At 46.7% G+C, this 16,692-nt stretch overlaps 2 protein-coding genes across 3 annotated transcripts; both read right to left on the bottom strand.

Annotated features, from left to right (window-relative positions):
* Nucleotides 1-11: 11 nt before the first annotated feature.
* LOC118094342 (uncharacterized) lies at nt 12-4,429 on the bottom strand. Of its 2 annotated transcripts, XM_035134628.2 has the most exons (7): nt 3,655-4,429; nt 2,962-3,043; nt 2,520-2,543; nt 2,314-2,376; nt 1,547-1,811; nt 1,022-1,172; nt 12-722 (listed from the first exon to the last, which is right to left on the bottom strand). In XM_035134628.2, exons 1-7 carry the CDS (start codon nt 4,177-4,179, stop codon nt 309-311), a joined length of 1,524 nt encoding a protein of 507 aa, XP_034990519.2. In that variant the 5' UTR covers nt 4,180-4,429; the 3' UTR covers nt 12-308. The 2 variants fall into 2 exon arrangements, with proteins under 2 accessions (XP_034990519.2, XP_034990520.2); XM_035134629.2 differs by lacking the exon at nt 2,520-2,543.
* A 681-nt stretch (nt 4,430-5,110) lies between these two features.
* LOC118094346 (zymogen granule membrane protein 16) lies at nt 5,111-7,631 on the bottom strand. Its single transcript, XM_035134638.2, has 3 exons — nt 7,538-7,631; nt 6,903-7,035; nt 5,111-5,843 (listed from the first exon to the last, which is right to left on the bottom strand). Exons 1-3 carry the CDS (start codon nt 7,593-7,595, stop codon nt 5,495-5,497), a joined length of 540 nt encoding a protein of 179 aa, XP_034990529.2. The 5' UTR covers nt 7,596-7,631; the 3' UTR covers nt 5,111-5,494.
* Nucleotides 7,632-16,692: the final 9,061 nt, after the last annotated feature.

Genomic DNA, 16,692 nt, shown 5'->3' with positions numbered 1-16,692 from the left:
CTGGAAAGTTTTAGTCCCAGAGCATATGGAGGGCTATAGGTTCCTCATCCTGGCAAGGCATCACTCCGCAGTGACTCCTATGGAGCAGGTGGGCAAGAATGTCAAGGAGCAGTTCAGATGTCCTCACTGTTTGACACCCTTCTGTTATCTTTTGTCTGACTTTGCCCAAATGCTGTTCAGTTTTTTACCTCTGTGGTCATGAGGTCTGGAATCTGGAATTGTGGGAAAGCTATGGCAGAAAGGCCAGTTCCATGCTGCGTGGAACAGCGCTTGTTGGGATTTCTAGTCCTTCACACAGGACTCTGCCTTTACGCTTTGGATATTTCTACCTCCTCATACATATGTTCATCCTGCATCCTCTTCAGCTCCTTCAGATCTTCCTGGTGACTTTCTTTAAACTCCCAGAGAGCCGCCATCTTCTCCTCAAACTCTACACCGGCACAGCGGTCCTGCTGTTCGTGATCCGGCAGAAGGTATCCCACGGGGTCGGCCAGCATCACTTCGACCTCACGGCACAGGACCTCCAAGGCCAAGGGGCCATAGGTGGAGCTGCTGGATTTGTAGTGCCTGCTGAAGAGGTTGACAGGCTGCAGGAAGTAGTGCGGGAGGTTTCTCTTGGCGAGGGTGTGGCGTAGGAGCCTCAGGAGGGCTTCCAGGGAGGACAGTAGAGTCTCCCACTGTTCCTTCTGCGGGTAGATTTCACAGCACCACAGCAAAATGGTCTGCAAGAGGAAGAGAGGAAGGAAATATTAGGTCTTTGTGGCTCTTAGAGGTTCAACAGCATGGGCAGTTCCGGTGTGCTTCAATGTTAAGACAACAGGAGGTTGGGGGAAAGGAATGTGGAGGGCATCATATTGCTAAGTTTTCCTCCATTTTTACTAGAAGCAAATATAAGGGTTCCAAGTGTGTGAAAGAGGCACCTGCGGGAATGGTAAACACTGGCCTGGCGATAGATAGCACTGCTTGCATTTTGGTTATTTTACCTCACCAGTCGGCGCAGCATTTAATTTAGGAGGTTCACCTTGAGATGGTAGGAAGTCAAGATTTTGCCGTACTCTGGCGTCCATTTTGTCACGTTGACAAACTTGAGCAGTCTCAAAGCTGCCCTCCTCTGCCCGCCATCAGCGTCAACATCCTCAAGAATCACAGCCTCGGCATGGCTGAAAGAGAGCCTGGGCCCAGGCCGAGATTGGCTCCGTTAGAACACAGTGTTTATGGAAAAGCAAACAGTTCCTTAGTTGGATGAACTCTTAATAGCCCTTAGTACCTATTGTTACTGCAGGAGGCAGAAATGAGATGGTATTAGAAAGAAAGGTTTGATATTTCAGTGGAAGCTTAACATGTCTTTCCTTAAGATAAAAGGCCTTTTTTTTTGGGGGGAACCCCTTTTATTAAACTTCAGAAATAAAAATTTAGCCAAAAAGTCAACTTTTGACTACTGAAAAAGTTCCCCATTTCTGAATGCATGCCAAACGCTACTTTTCCACCAGAGGGTAACTATTCCTTTGTGCCTTCTCAGCTGCTAAGTTTGTTTACTTTTTTTTACCTCCAAAATCCTCCCTTGGCTATCAGCTCTGGTCCAACTTGCTGAACGATGGCTGCTTTCCGGAGAAAGCTTTTCTTTTCGTTGGCCAGGTCCCCATCCCACCAGTCGGAAAGGTGGGCGAGGTCTTCTCTCAGCCACTGGTTGGAGAGCTTGAAGGCTCCCTGGATGGCAGGGACCAGCTTCACTGGGACAGTCTCAGTCCCTTCATGGAAAACCAACTGGATGGCAGGACTCTCCAAATCCAGGGCCTCCAGTGTGATGTTCTCTGCATAGGGCACAGACAAAGCACGATTGCCCCCAGGAATTAAGGGGAAGGAACAATAAGGTTATTTAATACATTTTTCATTTCTTCAGTGCCTTTCTTGAGGTTTGGGGAGATGCCTACAGCAGTATGCAGCCTACAAATGTTAACAATGCAGGGAATGCCATTGCATTACAACAGTGTAACAGAAACACAGGCAAACAGATAATTGCAGCAAGGCAGTCTGTTACTCTCCCAAGAATCTCAAAGGCTAGGTGATCAGAAATACTTCTACTTAGGTATAAAGTCTGTCCCTTTATACAGAAGGATAGGTGGCAGATCTGCGATCTGGTTACCTGCCTCCACTCCAGATATTCCGTCCACAGAGCTCTTCCAATGCAATTTTAAAATATATTCACATCTGACCAATTAATTATTGAAGGAAGGTGTTGGCAAGGACAGTACTCTGGTGTTTTTACATTTGAGGGAATTGGCAATAAACATACGTCTCAAAAAACAGACTCACGTCTCATGCTGTTGTCTATCTTGGGTATGCGGGAGCGGAAGAGTTTTTGCCAGAAAACAGGATCTAATGGTCAAGGGGAAAATTCAAGGAATGCTGCTAAGTTCAATTATATATTTGAAAATAAGCAACAGTAGGCCAAATCCACCCCCCCACCGCAAGTGGCTTCTCCCAATGTGAAAATAATTTCTACATGCTTTTGGACTTACCATTTTGCCGGGGATGGGTGTACTCTGGGGAGGCAGGAAATAAAAGTTCAAGAAAATGAGTTAATGGAGAATTGCAAATGGTGTGACATTCAGGTTCCCAACCCCCTACTCCATGGTTTCCTAAAAAGGATCATTCTGCTTTTAATTACATGACAAGCGGAAAATCACTTCAAGGGGTGCAGCTTTTCTCAGCGTGGTGATATGATATTAAGCCTGTTGAATTTCCTCCTGTTGCATAAATAATAGGGTACCTGTTCAGAACAAAGGCAGCAACCTGAATTTATTTTGGGTGGCTGCCAGGTCTCCTTAGAGGAAAAGCACCTGTAAGTCCAGGTATCTGAGGAATTGGATTGTGAGGTTTACAGACATGCTATAACGTGTGTGTGTGAACCCTCAGCCCAAAGGAAATGTTAGCACACCACCTGTGCTGACAAGGCTGTACCTGGGTCCAAGGTGATTTCTATATGTCGGTGAAAGTCCTCCAAGATTTGAACCGGGTCCAGGTGGTGGTGGGTGAGGCTCTCCTAGACAAAGAGAAAACAGTGGGTCACTGGATTTTGCATCCTCTTGAGTTGGAGAAAGGAAACCCCAGATCCACCAGGAGGACGAGGTGTAGATCCAGCAGGTCTTAGATGAGCTGGGGGGCTACACCAGTGTAAAACCCACACTCCCTGGCTGTGCTCAAGCCAGCATAAAGCGCAACCTCGGGCTACACCAGCCTAACTTAAGCTGGCATCATTTAAGACAGTGGAAATTTTACCAGCTTCCCATAGCTTGGGTTGTTCTGCCCGTCTCTAGGTGGTTTCACAGTATAAAAGGTACGGTACAAATAAATCAAGTTAAACAATCAAATCAGAAAACTGACTTAAAACGTGTGTTGAACATTCAGATATCAGAAGTTCCACCAAGTTAATGATACCTGCATGATGGTAGTTTTAGTTTATATTGATATTCAGAAGGATTTTACTTGTTTTGTACCACTTCAAAATGCTTTTTAGTTCTCTTTTTTGGAATTTATGTGTGATACTTTTATAATGTCCTAAAGACTGTTTTGAAGTATGAAGTGGTATATAAACTACTACTTCATCATCCTCAAAAATAACAATGGTGACGATGCCACTCTGTCGAAATCTACCTTGCACTCATCTAAGACATCCAGGTCTTCCTCGTCGTCCTCATCCTCCAGGCGCGCCGCTTGCCGGTGGCAGTGGACTTCCACGTACTTCTCCCCGAAAGCCTCCAGGTCCACAAGGACTTTGGTGCCCCAGCGAAACACGGGCACCCCTTGCTCGCGGAAAATGTAGGTTGGCAGCTTCTTTTCATAGCTGCCAGGCTCCTTGGCGATGGCCCCACTTTCGAGCGCCAGCTTGGGGTTATACCTCGCGGGGATGAGGAAGTCGAAATCGTTGGAACTCCCCTCCACTTGAAGGTGCAGCCCTTCCCTGTGGCTGCCGACCGGGATGGGGTCGTTGGGGTAGAGCCCGCTGCTGGATTCGTAGGCCCATTTGACCATCTTCTCCACCATGCTTTTCACCACCAAGAAATTCTTCCCGACCCTCCAGCCTTTATCCCCGGACAGGAAGACCCTGTCGGCATAGAACTGCTGCAAGATCCCCTCTCTCTGGCCGGGAGGAGGATCCCCCTCCCCGCTCATTGCCATGGATCCCTCTGCGATCCTCCTGCTGTTGTTGTACGGCCTGCCTCCCCTCCCCTCTCAGCTTTCACTTTCCCTTCCTGCCGAGGTCTTTTGCTCCTGGCTATGTTAACTATGGGAAGGATGAGAGGCAGAAACCAGCTTTTTTTAACTTTCCTGCAAAGTGAAAGTGAAGCGTTTAAACTCTCCAAACAGAGATCTCCCCTCCTCCTCTTCCCCTGATAAACAATTTACAGTACGTAGATATTATTAGCCAAGCCAAGCCCATAAACTGTGCTGGGCGCTCCCACTCATTTTCCTTCCTGGGAGGGGAAATGACAAGTGGGAAGAGCTAGAAGCCACACCAAAATTTCCTGCCTGGAAGCGATTTTCTAACATAGGAACCAGGCATCATGCCAGTGGAGTTTCTACCCATTTTGCTGCCTGAGGTGGCAATTAGTTGTCTCTTTCCCTCTTCCCTCTCCCTGGCCCATTCCAGACTGGCAATGGGGCAGCAGGCTCAGCTTAGGGGGCAGGGGGCAGGTTGTGTGGCACACAGCAGCTCCATCATCATTCTGCATGGAACACTGCACCCCCTCACAAAATGGGAGGAGAAACCCACCCGTGGCTGCCTGGCAAGTGAGACACTTTTTTTTTTGCCCCTTGCCCTCATCCCACCTGGGCTCTGGTGGTCTCTGTCAATCATGTTCAGTTACCTCCCCCCCCCCCCCTGGACGATGAGCTTGGAGATGCTCCTTTAGGTATAGAGGGCCGAGGCTGTTTAGGGCTTCAAAGGTCAACAGCAACACTTGAGATTGTGCTTGGAAACATACCGGGAGCCAATGTAGATCTTTCAGGACCGGTGTAATACGAAATACGAACCATCCTAGCAAATTCAGACTTTAAGAAAAAACCGTTAAAACAAAGGACAAATTCTATAAGAGTTGGCAATGTTTTATTGTGTACATAGCTGATAAGGAACATGACTGGCAACCGCTATCAATGCATGGACACAATGGGATGAGACAAAAACAGGGACACGATATGCTCCATAATGGATAGGATACTAATGTTGAATAATATAGCCCTGTTATAAGAAGGGAGAAAAACCATATGTAATGTGGTGGCTCTCTTTCCTTCTTCCTTTTTGGTTGATGTGTTCTATGCATTTATATAGATAGATATAGCATGACCCTCCTTGCCACTTCACTTCCAATTCTCTTGACTTCCAGCTTTACCTTCTCCCATAATCCCTCCAAGGAAGGCAAGAGAACTTGGCTGCTTTTTTTGATATCCACGGAGACGTTGAAGGCAGATCGATTAGAGTTAGTCCTTTGAGCTGTTATTCTTGGTGTGGGGCGAGGGTGGATTGATCCCACCCTCCAATTCCTTCTTCTTTGTCCCAGTGGAACCCGACAGCGCTGACCAAAGGCCCAGAGCGGCCACTGATGTAGCGCAGGACGGTGTTTGGGAACAAAGGCTCAGCGTCAAAGGCAACCCCCAAACCAGAGCCATCCCCGTAGTCAAAGACACGGCCGAGGTTGGTGCGGAAGGCAATATACTCCACAAAGCTTCCAAAGCGGCCCAAGACTTGCACGATGCCTTCTCCAGGAAACAGCGGCATCACGGACTTGCTCCCCGAGGGGTTCCCTTCAATCCTGGACCACAGGCTGCCGTAGCGAACCTGAATGCTGCAGGGACAAGGGATGGATTGTGTTTAGTTAAGGCCACCACCTTCTGAGGGACCGTGTTTAACAGATGCATCTCAGATAGGAACCAACGGACAACCACTTTTGATTACCACCCAGGATTCGCCACCATATCAGGCAATTTGTACATCATCAGTTCTCAGGCAGCAGGGAAATCGCACAGGAATTTCTGGGCCCACTAGAATGAGAGCCAGGGGCTTGCATAAGTCTCTGTGCGGCACTTTGCCAATCCTGACAACAAGGTGAATGGGTCACCTGATGCCAGGTGACTGACAGCTCGGTGGCCACCCCGCAAGGAGGTGGGGGAGATAAGTGTCCCAGCCACTGGCCGGATGCAGTACCCCCCAGCGCTTCAGGGAGCTATGAGAATCCTGATAATCAGCTGATCTTCCAGGTGAGTAGAAATAGGTCCCCTGGTATCATTGTGATATCAAGCGATTGACAAGTCTGCAGCTCCCACCTCCCTGGATCAAATTCCCCATTCCTGCTGTTTGGGGCTCTGCCCAACCCAAATCTAGTGGCAGGAACTATTCCTCTTCCCGCAGAGCCTTTGCCCTATCACCACCCAACAACCCAAAGAACTGAGCCTGGGTCAGATATAAATATTTGCCAAAAGCTGCAGTAAATAAATAAATAATATATAAATAATATATTTATACCCTGCCCATCTGGTTGGGTTTCCCCAGCAACTCTGGGCAGCTTCCAACAGAATATTAAAATACAACAATCTATTAAACATTAAAAGCTTCCCTAAACAGGCCTGCCTTCATATGTCTTCTAAAAGTCTGGTAGTTGTTTTTAATCTTTGACATTTGGTGGGAGGGCGTTCCACAGGGTTCACACTTACCCAGCATTTTTCTTCTTCTTCGGTATTTACAGATGAGGCGTTACCTGGGAGGACTGATCCTGCCCTTGCTATTTACTCAGAAACATGTGCCACTGTTTTCAGTGACATTGAGGCTCCCCAGTCACTGAAGACCCCCCTCTGCTACCCTCGCTGAATCTGCCACACACATTTAGCATCCCAAAAGACATACAAACCTCAGTATATACTTGTTGTTTGCCTGGATCCTCAGAGCTGTTATGGGGCCATCCAGCTGGTTGCTGGACTGGTCAAAATGTTCCCCACTGCTGCCACCATATTCTCCGGAGTAAGACGAGGAACTTGCCTGGGCTGGATCAACAAAGGGGGGATGGGCAATAGGTTAACGAATTAAAAGGCGGGCTGATTTAATCTATTATTGACCCTTTTCTCTAAACTCAAAAGTCCCAGAAGCTACAACCTTTCACTTCATCCCCTGGATCATTTCGGTTGCCGTTTTCTGAACCGTTTCCAACCTAGCGGCACAGGCTGTTGCTTCTTTAAAGTCATTCCTTGGAAGCCCATTCTTTCCCTCAAAGAATTCTGGGCCCTGTAGTTTGTTAAGGGTTGCTTGGAATGGCATCACTGTGAGGGATGAACTACAGGGCCCAGAATTCTTTGAGGAAAGAATGGGCTTCAAATGAGATTTAAAGGCATAGACACAGCCTTAGTCCAGCCTTCTGATGCATATCCACCCCTTGCAGCCAACACACACACACACACACACACACACACTCTGCTGCTCCTTGTTGCAAATTATCACAACATTTCTTTTAATTCTCCAGATGCAAGCTAGCCCCTTTTGTGACCTTACCTGGACTACCAGACACAACATCCCAGAGGAGGAGGCTCAGGAGAATGGACACCGACATCTTGGAAGATGAAAAGGGGAAGGTCTGGAGGTTTAAAAGAGACAAGATTACAGCTCACATGGGCTTATCAATTTCTTAACCAGATAGCAAAATGACTCAGCTGTCACCTCTTCTCATGGCAATACCGTAGTAGCCTGTGAGAATCTGTGGCAGGGAATATAAAATTTATGCAAGTCAAATCCATATTTTTTTATTTTAGGGGAGGGGGCGAGGCAGAAGCCATTAAAAGAGGGAATCATTCACTCCAAGAATAGTATTGAAAACAGCAAATACAATCCTCCAAGGTGTTTTTTTTTAATGCTCTCAAGCCACACTATTTTTTAAGAATCAAATTCTCTGCTTTCGGATGACTAAGCTCTGAATACAGCCTTGGGTGTATGTAACTTCTGTTTTAGCTGCAAAAGTCAGAAGAGTTTTCAAAGAAAAAAAATCACCTGAAGCTAAAGAATAAAACACCATGTTAACAGCCATGTTAACAACCGTGTATTAAAGCACACCTTTTTTTAAAAAAGCATCCTAGGTTCTTTAGGCTGCAGTCCTTACCTGGGAGTAAAACCCACTGATGTTAATGGGGCTTACTTTGAGTAGAGCTGTTACTGTTGCTTTTAACACTTGCTTCCTTCCCCCTTGCTTCCCTAGCAATTAAAAAAGAATATTTATTCCATATTTTCCCCCTTAAAAAATATTGAGAGATGCTGCATAGCTTCAGCCTTGCAATTTGTCACTTTGGTGAGCCTACTTACAGCAATGCTTGTTTCTCCAGCAAACCTCCCGCAAATTACCTTGTCCAGGCGGACATGCATCTGACAATGGAAGCATAAGGGGTGTGCACCCCTCCTTGTTCCTCTGCTACTTTACATGCCCAAGAAGTTCTTGAAACTTGTCACTCCTGCAGAAAAGACAACCTTCTCTTTGAGAAAAGTGGTTCCTATTGGTTTGGCACCGGGTTATCTTACTCTGGGAGTTTCGTGTTACCTGCTTGTAGGCACCTGGGCTACCAAACAGTTCCTCTATTGTGATCTAATATTTCCTGCTACCTGTTCGATGTTCAGAGAGCGAAGGTGGATTCCAGAAATCAGAACAGAAATAATCAAAGGCTTCAATGTTCTTTTTTAAAACTCCTACAACAAATAAAGATATGGACATCTCCTTGCTGCCTAGGGTTCAAAACAAAATCTGTTGCCGTTACATATTAGAAAATAAAGAGTCTTAAGATTTCCATGCATGCAACTTAAATAGCAATAAAGGGAACATAAATAATGGCACTCGCATCTGAACTTTGGAAAAAGAAGAAATAATTTGCAATGAAATTTGCCGAATCTAAGGTTACCAGTTTATCAAGAAAAACAAAGTGGTCTGGCCTCTTCATGTGCTTTTAACAGCAGTTTGGGGCAGCACAAAACCAGCCGCTGGAAGTTTTTCAGGGCATGCAGAAATAATAATAATAATATTTATACCCCGCCCTTCCCAGTCAAGACTGGGCTCAGGGCGGCTAACAACAAATAATATCAACACAAGTATAAAAGAAACAATTCAGTTAAAATGCAGATTAATACAATGTTAAAATTCAATTTTAAAATTAAAAATCTACAAATAAGATAAAACCATTATGAGATAAAACCTTTGGGGAGGGTAACCGTGGGGTCAGACTGCGTCGGTCCAAAGGCCAAACGGAATAGCTCTGTCTTGCAGGCCCTACGAAAAGATGACAAATCCCGTAGGGCCCTAGTCTCCTGGGACAGAGCGTTCCATTGTCTTCTAGGGAGGGATGGTTACTAGACTGCAAATTCCACCTGCCTGAAGAGAAGCGAAGGTCCTGCTTCAGCTTCTCAAAGTGCAAACCTGGGTGCGGCAGATCAGGGAGACCTTTAATCTATTAAAAATCATCCCTGATCCACACTCATTGGTGTCACTAAGTTTTTATAACTGGAAAACTACCACTCACATCTTGTTAATTGTTAATTGATGTATCTAATAAATGCTGTATGGTTTTCAAAAAACACATCCCCTTCCCCATTCCACATTCCCCCCTTTATCCCCCGCCTCTTTTTTAGGTTTTCTTTTCTTGTTGATACTTAAGTATCTATAATATTATAATTGTTGTTGTTGTTTAGTCGTTTAGTCGTGTCCGACTCTTCGTGACCCCATGGACCAGAGCACTTTTCTGCAGAGGCACAGAAATGCCACAAGGTGGCAGCAGACACTGCAGAGCTGCCATATAACCTGGGTGGCAGAGCCTGTGTCTATATTAGTTATATTAGCTACTTCATAGACATAATATCTGAATAGCAGCCTTTTAAGGACTTGAAACAACCTCATGGTGACTTTACCACCCCCACCCCCACCCCCCAGCTGATTTACATCACCTGGGTTGATTTACAGATAAGCCACCTTCTGCTGTAGAAATGATCACAATTCCCTCCAGACTGGAACGCTAACAGGTAATATTTAGCAATATTTTTATCCTGTCATTCATTTAAGAAACTCAAGGCCCTTTTATCCTCACAAGGAGCCTGCAAGGTGGGGCAGCCTGAAGCTGTGGAAACACACCATAAAGTTAAAGCACAAAGAATCCTGGGAACTGTAGTTTGCGAAGGGTGCTGGGAACTGATGCTAACTACATTTCCCATAATTCTTTGGGAAGAGGTAGAGGAAATGTGCCCTAAATTAGCTTTGCCACAGGATGCTTTGCCCAGGGGCTCCTCAAATCTAGAGATGGTTAGGGAACAAGAATTTGAACTCGGGTCTGACGTGTGGTATAATTTGGGCTGCACCACATGGGTTGTCAACATAAGCTGCTTTGACCCAGGAGAATCATTCCCAGAGGTTGTGAAGGAAATAATTTCACTGGTTGAATTTCTGCCTCTTATGCACCAATACCGGCATCTTGCCAGAAGGAAATGTGACTTAGTCTCTAGCTGTTTTCGTAAGGAAAAAAAAAGCCAACCTCATGCACACTATTTATGTGCATTTCCTCATTTTAAACCACAAGGAGAAGCATGTTTTGTGACGTCGCTGGAGGACAGGGAGAGAGGAATCACAGAGTGTTTTGGCTTTGAACAGAGGCCCCCTGTGAAATCATAGAGTCTGCGCCATAGAGAGGGAGTTATGAAGCAAAATCTGGTCAGTGGGCCGGATCCTGACCTCTCCCACCCCCTGCAGGTGGTTTTGACCAGCGTGTGGTACTGTATAGGGATTCCCAAACCTAGCTTCATCCAGGCGGTCTGTGGCATGTTTGCAAAAATGCACTTAAAAATAACCCAGCACATTACAATTGCTACAGTAAGCAGAAAAAAAAGTGGTCTGCCATGACCCTCAGCAATTTTAAAATGTTCTGTGTGGGGCAAAATTTCGGGAACCAGTGGAAGAGAAAGTACACGACTGTAGGAGTTAAGGTTGCCAACTGATCTATGGCTTTGACTTTAGATTTGCTTTTCAATACAGGAAAAAGCAGAGCAGGCTTTTTTGTGGTGCATAACACTCACCTGCTAACCTGCAGGTGAATATGATAGAGCACAGGAGTAGGGTGCAGTAAAAAAGTTGGCAACCTGGTGCTAATGCTCGTACAGGAAAAAGCCATTGGGGTGTAGCAATATGTGTTCTTTTAAAATAGGAGACCATCCCTTCTGCATCTTCTCCCTTTGCCTCTTTACCTGTGAATCAGAACAGTGCTTTTAAAAGTGTGGTTATTTTTTGTTAAAGTGGAGTTGCTGAAAAGTATCGTTGCCACCACTTTTTCTGCTGGGGCTCCCATGCCTCCAGCCTTTGTGCAGCAGGCAAAACACAAAACAAAATGTGCATATTTTCCTCCTGGAATGGAGACACAGAGCTAAGAAACTCTTAACTAGCTGAATATTTCCCTTTTTCGGGCAGCTCCCTGAGGGTGCAAGTGCCCTGCCAGGAAATAAAAGCGGCAATCTTAGCAGCTTTCTGAACTTCCAAGAAATGAAATCAGAGCAACGAAACACTTGTTGGTTTTTTCCTATAGGCACTGCTTGTTGTGTTATCAAGCAGATTCTCACAACAGCCCTGTAAGGAAGGTCTCTGTTGATAGGTAAAGCTAAAAAGGGATGCAGGTGGCGCTGTGGTCTAAACCACTGAGCTTCTTGGGCTTGCTGATTGTAAGGTCGGCGGTTCAAATCTGCGCTACGGGGTGAGCTCCTGTTGCTCTGTCCCAGCTCCTGCCAACCTAGCAGTTCGAAAGCATACCAGTGCTGTTTAGTCGTTTAGTCGTGTCCGACTCTTCGTGACCCCATGGACCATAGCACGCCAGGCACTCCTGACTTGCACTGCCTCCCGCAGTTTGGTCAAACTCATGTCCGTAGCTTCGAGAACACTGTCCAACCATCTTGTCCTCTGTCGTCCCTTCTCCTTGTGCCGTCAATCTTTCCCAACATCAGGGTCTTTTCCAAGGATTCTTCTCTTCTCATGAGGTGGCCAAAGTATTGGAGCCTCAGCTTCACAATCTGTCCTTCCAGGGAGCACTCAGGGCTGATTTCCTTAAGAATGGATAGGTTTGATCTTCTAGCAGTCCATGGGACTCTCAAGAGTCTCCTCCAGCACCATAATTCAAAAGCATCAATTCTTCGGCGATCAGCCTTCTTTATGGTCCAGCTCTCACTTCCATTCATCACTACTGGGAAAACCATAGCTTTTACTATACGGACCTTTGTCGGCAAGGTGATGTCTCTGCTTTTTAAGATGCTGTCTAGGTTTGTCATTGCTTTTCTCCCAAGAAGCAGGCGTCTTTTAATTTCGTGACTGCTGTCACCATCTGCAGTGATCAAGGAGCCCAAGAAATAGGTAGGAGCCCAAGTAGATAAATAGGTACCACTGCGACAGGAAGGTAAACAGCGTTTCTGTGCACTCTGGTTTCTGTCACGGTGTCCCGTTGCACCAGAAGCGATTTAGTCATGTGGGCCACATGACCTGGAAAGCTGTCTGCGGATGGACGCCAGCTCGGCCTGAAAGCGAGATGAGTGCTGCAACCCCAGAGTCCCCTTTGACTGGATTTAACCGTCCAAGGGTCCTTTATCTTGCTGCTGGCAGGGGCACGGTGAAGTTGAGACAGGCTTGCTTGTAGGCGAATGCACAGCTGAACCAAGCTTAGCCCTAGCTAAGAAGCTTCACCTGTTGAATTTCTGCCTGCAGTGCAACAGTTAAGGCCACAGGAGCAGTGCAGGATTAAAGGCCCACCTCCCCACCCTGCTTCCGCTCCGGAACTGGACTGCCTGACTCATCCACCTCTTCAAAGGAGCCCTCGCTCCCTTTTCTTCTTTCTTTTTGGCTCGAGTTCCTCTGGAATGTCTGAAATTAATTATTTTGACTAGCAAGTGGCACCGCGGGGACCGGCTTGGGTGAGAGGGGACCACCAGCACTCTTGAGGCAGCCTGGGAGGGGAATGTGGACCAGCCCCCCCCAACCCAAAAAGGGGCGATAGGCTAGGCAGGGAGGGTCGCACGCCAGAAGAGGCGGGCTCCCAGCCCGATCTCCTGGGTTCCCTCTGTGTGTGAGAGAGGGAAGGAGAGAGTCATTTGTTCTCTCCAACTCCCTCCCGACTCTCCTCCTTTCAATCTGTGATTCATTCTGTTGTTCCGGCTGGCTAGCTCCGATCTCCCAGCGCATACTGTACACACACAGCCCCACACATTCCTTCCCCATGAGTTTATCCCGTCTGAGCTTTCTCCTCCTCTTCTGCACTTCCATCTCTTTAATCTTCTCGTGGTTGCCCCTCCCGATTTTTAAATGCAATTTAAAATCATGATGCTTAAATTTATTTATTTTTTAAAGATAGGAGGAGGAGGAGGAGGATTTCCCATATTTGATGCATGTGTTTCTTCTCCTTCCTTGGAGGTTTTGAAAGCAGAGGCTGGATGGCCATCTGCCACGAATGCTTTAGTTGAGATTCCTGTGTTGCAGGGGGTTGGACTAGATGATCCCCGGGGTGTCCCTTCCAACTCTACAGTTCTATGAGTTCTATGAGGATAGCAACCCTTACACTGCAGTCCGTGAGTGTGTGTTTATTCGGAAGTGAGGCCCATTGTAATTATCAGCAGGTTCTTACTTTCTGTTGTCACCTTATTAAGTCTGTATTAATCCTTGGTCTATATATGCAGCAGAATGAGGGGATCTCAGAGTTCTGAGGCAGCAGAAGGGATACTCTCTTTATGTGTGTGTGTGTGTGTGTGTGTGTGTGTGTGTACATACATACATACAACATAGAAACAAGATCCCAAAGAATCTCCTGGACTTCCCTCCTCCCCTTTGTGGGTCCTATTGTTAATCTTTTCCTCCTGTATCTTTTATAATAAGCCAAATATTTTACCTCTTCACTGTGTCCAAAATTCACAAGTGTAATTCACCATTAAACTGGCAGAAGGGATGGTCTCATTTCACAGGCGGGGTGGGGGCTTTTCTTTTGTTGATGCTTCCTTATAGGTTTTTATTTATTTTTAAAATCCACTTTCTACAGATTATGTATCATATTAGAGAGACGGACAGACAGACAGACAGACAGACAGGTGCATGCACACACATCGTGCAGTGCAGGAAGTAGCCAGAGATGAAATCCATTCTCCTCAAATGCAGTGGCCATCTAGATGTTGATGGACTACAACTCACATCATCCCTCATCACTGATCGCATGAGCTGAGGCTGATGGGAGCTGGAGTTCAACAAAATCTGGAAGGTCAGCACAAGAATAATCAAGGCTAGTTTTCCTCCATTCAGGTACCATCCTGATGTTTGGGACTCATCAGCCTGGGAAAGCATGGCCAATGGTTAGGGATGATGGACAGGTTGACAAAGACTCATCCAGGCTTGAGAATGGCCACTCGTTGCTGCCAAGTAGGAACTGACTCCAGGCACATGGGTGTAGACAGGGGGGGGCAGGAGGGGGCAGCTGCCCCCCCCTAGAAGCAAAAAATTATTGTATTTTACAGACCATAACCAGCACTTTGCCCCTCCAAAAACTGAAGTGGAAAGGGCTTTGCTTTAGCAAGAGCAGCTCTCCACTTGCTGGGGGCAGGAACACAGCTGTAACAAAAACACATCAAATAAATAAAGCAAAGTGGCTACCAGTACTTAAGCAGTTAAGACAATGGAGCAAAATATCCCTTCAGGCAAGGTCCACCCTATTCACCCTATTGTTATTCAGTGGGAGTTGTTAATGAGCATTCAGGGATCGCATTAACAGTTCTATTGGCGATTTAATGAGGGTGCAGAGGATTCAATTTGACTAAGGTGGCCCTGCAAGGCTAAAAGGAAGTGAATAAGAAGGGGGGGGCTGTAGCTTTGATAGACACAGTGATGTTTATAAAAAGCATTGGTGTTCCAGTCTGCCCCTCCTCCTGCATCTGTATACTGTAAATCAGGGGTGGCCACCTCCCAAGAGACTCTGATCTACTCACAGAGTTAAAAACTGGGAGTGATCTACCCCCTTTTGGGGGGTTCAGGTCAAAGCTGTTGAGTTTTTTTAAGGAAGGGAAGCCCTGTTTTGGGGGGTTTAGGTCAAACTTGTTGAGCTTCTTTTAGGAGGGAGGGAGGCCCATTTTTGTTTAGGGCTTCAGGTCATAGTTCAGCTTTTTTTAGGGAGGAGGAAAAATTTGGGTGAGCTTTTTTTAGGGGTGCCAGTGATCTAGCAGTGATCTACCACAGACATCCAGTGATCTACTGGTAGATCACAATCTACCTGTTGGACGTGCCTGCTGTAAATCAAGCAGAGAGAAAGCTGCTTACAAGGCTCCTGTACAGGTGTACCGGTATCTTCCTCTTGCTGCAGAGTTCTAGCATCACAGCGTCACCCAGAGGCACCCACAAATGTGAGTTATCCCTCTCTCTATTTCTTCCTTCCTTTCCTCCCTCTTCCATCCTCAATAAAATACTGGGGGGGGGGCAGATAAGCCCCACATAGAAAGCCCATCAACATGGGGGGGGGAACTCTTTAAAATACAGTATTTACCAGTAATTTCTTTTGGGGGGGAGGCACCTAGGCCTCTAGGAGTTGGCTGCTATGCCTAGGACAATTCAAGAAAGCAGAATCATGCATATGCTATGGTAATATATCAATAGAATCATGGAATTGTAGTCGGAAGGGACCACAAGGGTCATCTAGTCCAACCCCCTGCAATGCAGGAATTTTTCCCCAATGTGGGGCTTGAACCCACAACATGGTTGAAATATTATGCTGATATGCAGCAACGCCTCGGAGCCATCGAGACTGCGGCCCTGTCTTGCCTCGCCCTCGCCTGCCCTGCCACCCCCTCTCCCCTGCCCGACCCTCCCATCCTCTTGCTGCAGAGTTCCAGCTTCACAGCATCACCCAGAGGCACCCACAAATATGAGGTATCCCTCTCTCTATTATTCCTTCCTTCCCTCCCTCTTCCATCCTTAATAAAATACTGGGGGGGGGCAGATAAGCCCCACATAGAAAGCCCATCAAAATGGGGGGGGTGTGACTCTTTCAAATACGGTATTTACCAGTAATTGGGGGGGGGGGTGAGGCACCTAGGCCTCTAGGATTTGGCTGCTATGCCTAGGAGTAGGACAATTCAAGAAAGCAGAATGATGCATATGCTATGGTAATATATCAATGGAATCATAGAATTGTAGTCGGAAGGGACCACAAGGGTCATCTAGTCCAACCCCCTGCAATGCAGGATTTTCCCCCCAAGGTGGGGCTTGAACCCACAACATGGTTGAAATATTATGCTGATATGCAGCAACGCCTCGGAGCTGTCGTGACTGCGGCCGTGCCTTCCCTCGTCCTCACCCGCCCTGCCACCCCCTCTCGCCTGCCCGACCCTCCCGTCCTCTTGCTGCAGAGTTCCAGCATCACAGCGTCACCCAGAGGCACCCACAAATATGAGTTATCCCTCTCTCTATTTCTTCCTTCCTTCCCTCCCTCTTCCATTCTTAATAAAATATGGGGGGGGGGCAGATAAGCCCCACATAGAAAGCCCATCAACATGGGGGGGATGACTCTTTCACATACGGTATTTACTAGTAATTGGGGGGGGGGAGGCACCTAGGCCTCTAGGAGTTGGCTGCTATGCCTAGGAGTAGGACAATTCAAGAAAGCAGAATGATGCATATGCTA

This window comes from Zootoca vivipara, chromosome 13 (genome assembly GCF_963506605.1).
Source record: "Zootoca vivipara chromosome 13, rZooViv1.1, whole genome shotgun sequence".
Lineage (NCBI taxonomy): Eukaryota > Metazoa > Chordata > Lepidosauria > Squamata > Lacertidae > Zootoca > Zootoca vivipara.
The sequence above is the reverse complement of the archived record's forward strand: the minus strand, read 5'-3'. Positions and strand labels throughout refer to the sequence as shown.

Bases quoted from the DNA above. Each gene is read 5' to 3' on its own strand.
- LOC118094342 (XM_035134628.2), bottom strand. From the start codon at position 4,179: ATGGCAATGAGCGGGGAGGGGGATCCTCCTCCCGGCCAGAGAGAGGGG. The intron at 3,044-3,654 runs GTAGATTTCGAC...CTCTTTGTCTAG, and splicing joins ATGTCTTAGATGAGTGCAAG to GAGAGCCTCACCCACCACCA. The intron at 2,544-2,961 runs GTACAGCCTTGT...CTGCCTCCCCAG, and splicing joins AGAAATCACCTTGGACCCAG to AGTACACCCATCCCCGGCAA.
- LOC118094346 (XM_035134638.2), bottom strand. From the start codon at position 7,595: ATGTCGGTGTCCATTCTCCTGAGCCTCCTCCTCTGGGATGTTGTGTCT. The intron at 7,036-7,537 runs GTAAGGTCACAA...TTGTTGATCCAG, and splicing joins TGTTGTGTCTGGTAGTCCAG to CCCAGGCAAGTTCCTCGTCT. The intron at 5,844-6,902 runs GTTTGTATGTCT...TTGTCCCTGCAG, and splicing joins AACAACAAGTATATACTGAG to CATTCAGGTTCGCTACGGCA.